At 54.2% G+C, this 3,384-nt stretch overlaps 1 protein-coding gene across 1 annotated transcript in view; it reads left to right on the top strand.

Moving 5' to 3' along the window:
- The window catches only part of DNAJC16 (DnaJ heat shock protein family (Hsp40) member C16), a 15,285-nt gene that overhangs the window by 3,089 nt on the left and 8,812 nt on the right, over positions 1-3,384 (top strand). Inside the window, 6 exon segments of the mRNA XM_018558170.1 lie at positions 145-329; positions 404-508; positions 1,529-1,687; positions 1,850-1,980; positions 2,989-3,169; positions 3,275-3,382. Of these exon segments, the coding sequence (XP_018413672.1) occupies positions 145-329; positions 404-508; positions 1,529-1,687; positions 1,850-1,980; positions 2,989-3,169; positions 3,275-3,382 (869 nt within the window).

Genomic DNA, 3,384 nt, shown 5'->3' with positions numbered 1-3,384 from the left:
GGGGGTGGGGTGGATGGGGTTGGCTCATTCTGATATTGCATTTCCTGCGGTGGGAAGCGTCTGACCTCTGACATTCCGGGAGACCTATGTCACAATTGTTTCTGACTTCCTGTATATAATGAAAGTCGATCATCTGTCTGGCAGGTGTAGGAATAGGAGTGGTGCATGCTGGGTACGAGAGGCGGCTCGCCCACCACCTTGGCGCACATAGCACGCCGTCCATCCTGGGCGTCATCAACGGGAAGATCTCGTTCTTCCATAATGCCGTGCTGAGGGAGAACCTGCGTCACTTTGTGGAAAGTCTCCTCCCGGGGAATCTGGTGGACAAGGTGAGATTTGTTTTCCTGGGATGTCTTCGGGAAGAAGCTTTACGATCCCTAAACGTTCCCGTCTCTGCTTCCAGATAACCGATAAAAACTACGTCCGCTTCCTCTCCAACTGGAAACAGGAGAATAAGCCCCACGTGCTGCTGTTTGATCAGATGCCCCCGGTGCCCCTCATCTACAAGGTAAGAGCTGCAGGGGCGTGTACGATGGATGTGACCGCACTGTGAATGTGTTATGCGGCTGAAGTTCCTGAGGGATCACATGATCCATTCCAAGAGGTCATGTGACCCGGTACAGGTGGCCATTCATAGGCCTGGCATGTTGTACCCTCATCTACTTTTCTGTAATACAGATTAGCAGCTGACGGCCCCGTATGGGTAGATGGCATTAGTAAAACATTCACACTAAGTGAAACTGAGCGGGTGGGAGGAGTTATAGCCTCAAGTGGGGCTGGGCTTTATTTTTTATATGTGCCTGGTGTTCATTTCTCCTGTAGGTGGCAGTATAACCCTATGTGGCTTAAAGGAGAACTCTGGGGTTAAGGCTTTTCCCCATAGTTCTCCTTAGGGTAACGGGAGGACACAAACTAGCGTCCTCCCATCACCCTAGGCTCAGTATATAGCGGGCTACAGCTCGCGGTATACTGAGACGCCGGAGCAGATCCCGACATCGATGTCCACCCAGCTGCGTGAGTGACAGCTGGCTCAGCCTATCTAGAGGCAGAGCCAGCTGTACCCGCCCCCTCCCCAGTCTGTTCCACCAGTCAGCGCTATGGGAGAGGGGAATCCAGCCCCTCCCCTGTCACGGCAGAGAGCCGTGACAGGATCGAGAGGTGAGCGAACGCCGGTATCTGTTCCCTCACCTCCCGATCTACTGAGCCGACCTGTGACAGTCTCATTGTCACAGGTCGGCTAGAACTATGAGGTGAGTGAAAAGCCCCTCCCCCTCATAGTTCTCCTTTTAACGATAGTCCTGCTGTATTCTGATTGTCTTGGCAGGGGTGGGCACCTCCAGCTGTGGTGACAATACAAATCCCATCATGCATCTGCCGCTGGGAATCATGCCTATGGCTGTCAGTCTGCAATGCCTCATGGGACTTGTAGTTCCACAAAGGCTGGAGTACTAAGTTTGCCCACACCGGCTTTAAACCTTTCTGTCTTTGGGGGAAATGTGTTTTCTCAGTCGTGTTTTGTTTCCATCAGCTCACCGCGTTTGCCTATAAAGATTACCTGTCATTTGGCTACGTGGACCTCGGCCAGAGAGAGACGGACCAGATGAGCAGCCAATACAATATCAACATGTACGCCCCGACCATGCTGGTCTTCAAGGAGCACATCCACAAGCCGGCCGATGTGGTGCAGGTATGTTGCGGGTCTTCGCTCTGAGGAATGTATACCGTCCGAGCTTGTGTACACAGGAACTCCTTCATTGTCCAGACAAGTCGACGTGGAAGCAATGGCCGCCATTCCGGCTGTCTGGCGATCTTCTTTTACCGAGACGGCGCCGCTCTGCTTTTCTTTCAGGCGCGAGGAATGAAGAAACAGGTCATCGATGACTTCATCTCCACCAACAAGTTCCTCCTAGCGGCCCGGCTGACCAATCAGAAGCTGTTTCAGGAGCTGTGCCCCGTGCGGAAGTCTCACCGGCAGCGCAAGTGAGTAGCGCCACATACGCTAAACGTACATTTGCCGTTGGCGATCATTCCGCTACCATCAGCCGATCAGTTCTCCACCAAAAACCTTCCCAGTTGGTGTTTGTAACAGAGGGCCGAAGTCATTTCCGGGACTATCTATAGCTGTGGTTCTCAACCTGTGTAACCTCAGGACCCACATCTGCCCTTAGTCATTAAGTGGCGGTCCAAGTCGCACGGCATTAGGGTACCGCGCGGTCCATTGCAGGAGTACAAAGTGTAGGCGGGAGCTGCGGCCGGCGGGAGTGTGGGCGGGTTGGGAACTGCGGCCGGCGTGTGGGAAGGGCGGGAGCTGCGGCCGGTCTTTACACAGTTTATGTGCAGCTACCCTGAAAGTAAGGCCTAGCGGATTTCTGCAATATAAGACCTACCACCGAACTAGGTCTTATTTTCGGGGTAGGTCTTATGTTACAGAAATCCCTGAAGATAGCGCTAGGTCTTCCTATCGGGGTAGGTCTTACTTTCGGGGAAACACGGTACCTTACCAGAAGCGGAGTGGATCCTCAGCCTGGAGTCCAGTGCTGGGTTGCTGTGCTGTGGCGGAGCTCCATCCATATGTGCGTTGCCTGTGCAGCTCCCTTGTGGCCCCTGTGGTGATGCCGGGAGCCAGAGTGTGATGTCACGCCAGTCCAGGCACCTCTACATGTCACGTGAGGGAGCTGTAAGCAATGTATGGATGGAGCTCCCTCGCGGCCATAGTTCCAGCCCACTCCACCTCAAGCTGACACTCGGTGCCGAACAACATATTTTGAATGGGTTCTTGCCGCGAGAACTGACATTGCTGCGCTAGGGGGAGGCTGAGAAGCTTCTCACCTAGAAAAGTGGAAGGCACGCAGCGACCCACAGAACACGGGGTCGCGACCTACTTTTGGGTCACGACCCACCAGTTGAGAACCAGGGATCTATAGTTACCCTTCGGGGGGGGCAGTTTGTGGCCTTATACCGATGTGTCTTTCCTGTAATCTTTCCAAGGTACTGTGTCGTTCTGTTAACGGGAGAGGGCGAGCCGTTCCGGAAAACCTACGAGTCCTTCCTGACCTTCGCCTCCGCCAACACCAAGGACACGGTCCGGTTCGTCTACGTCTACAAGGAGCGGCAGAGGGAGCTGGCCAGCATGCTTCTGGGCGAGGACATTCACCCGGCAGACTCCTCGGTATGTATAGAAGTGAAGGACTTTGCGTGATATGTTATGTTCTCCTCACCGACGTTCTGCTCTTATACGAGGCCCCTGTGACCGAGCCGTCCCTTCTCCCGGCAGGTTTCCATACTGGAGCGGAGGAATTCGGCCGGCAGAGTCGTCTATAAGACTCTGGCTCACATCTGGAGTGGGAGCGAGGACAACAAGTTCTCTCTGCTGGACTTCCTGGC

The sequence above is a fragment of the Nanorana parkeri genome, unplaced genomic scaffold (genome assembly GCF_000935625.1).
Source record: "Nanorana parkeri isolate BGI_ZX_2015 unplaced genomic scaffold, ASM93562v1 scaffold323, whole genome shotgun sequence".
NCBI classification, from domain to species: domain Eukaryota; kingdom Metazoa; phylum Chordata; class Amphibia; order Anura; family Dicroglossidae; genus Nanorana; species Nanorana parkeri.
Note: the sequence above shows the minus strand (reverse complement) of the source record. Positions and strands in the feature narration are given on the sequence as shown.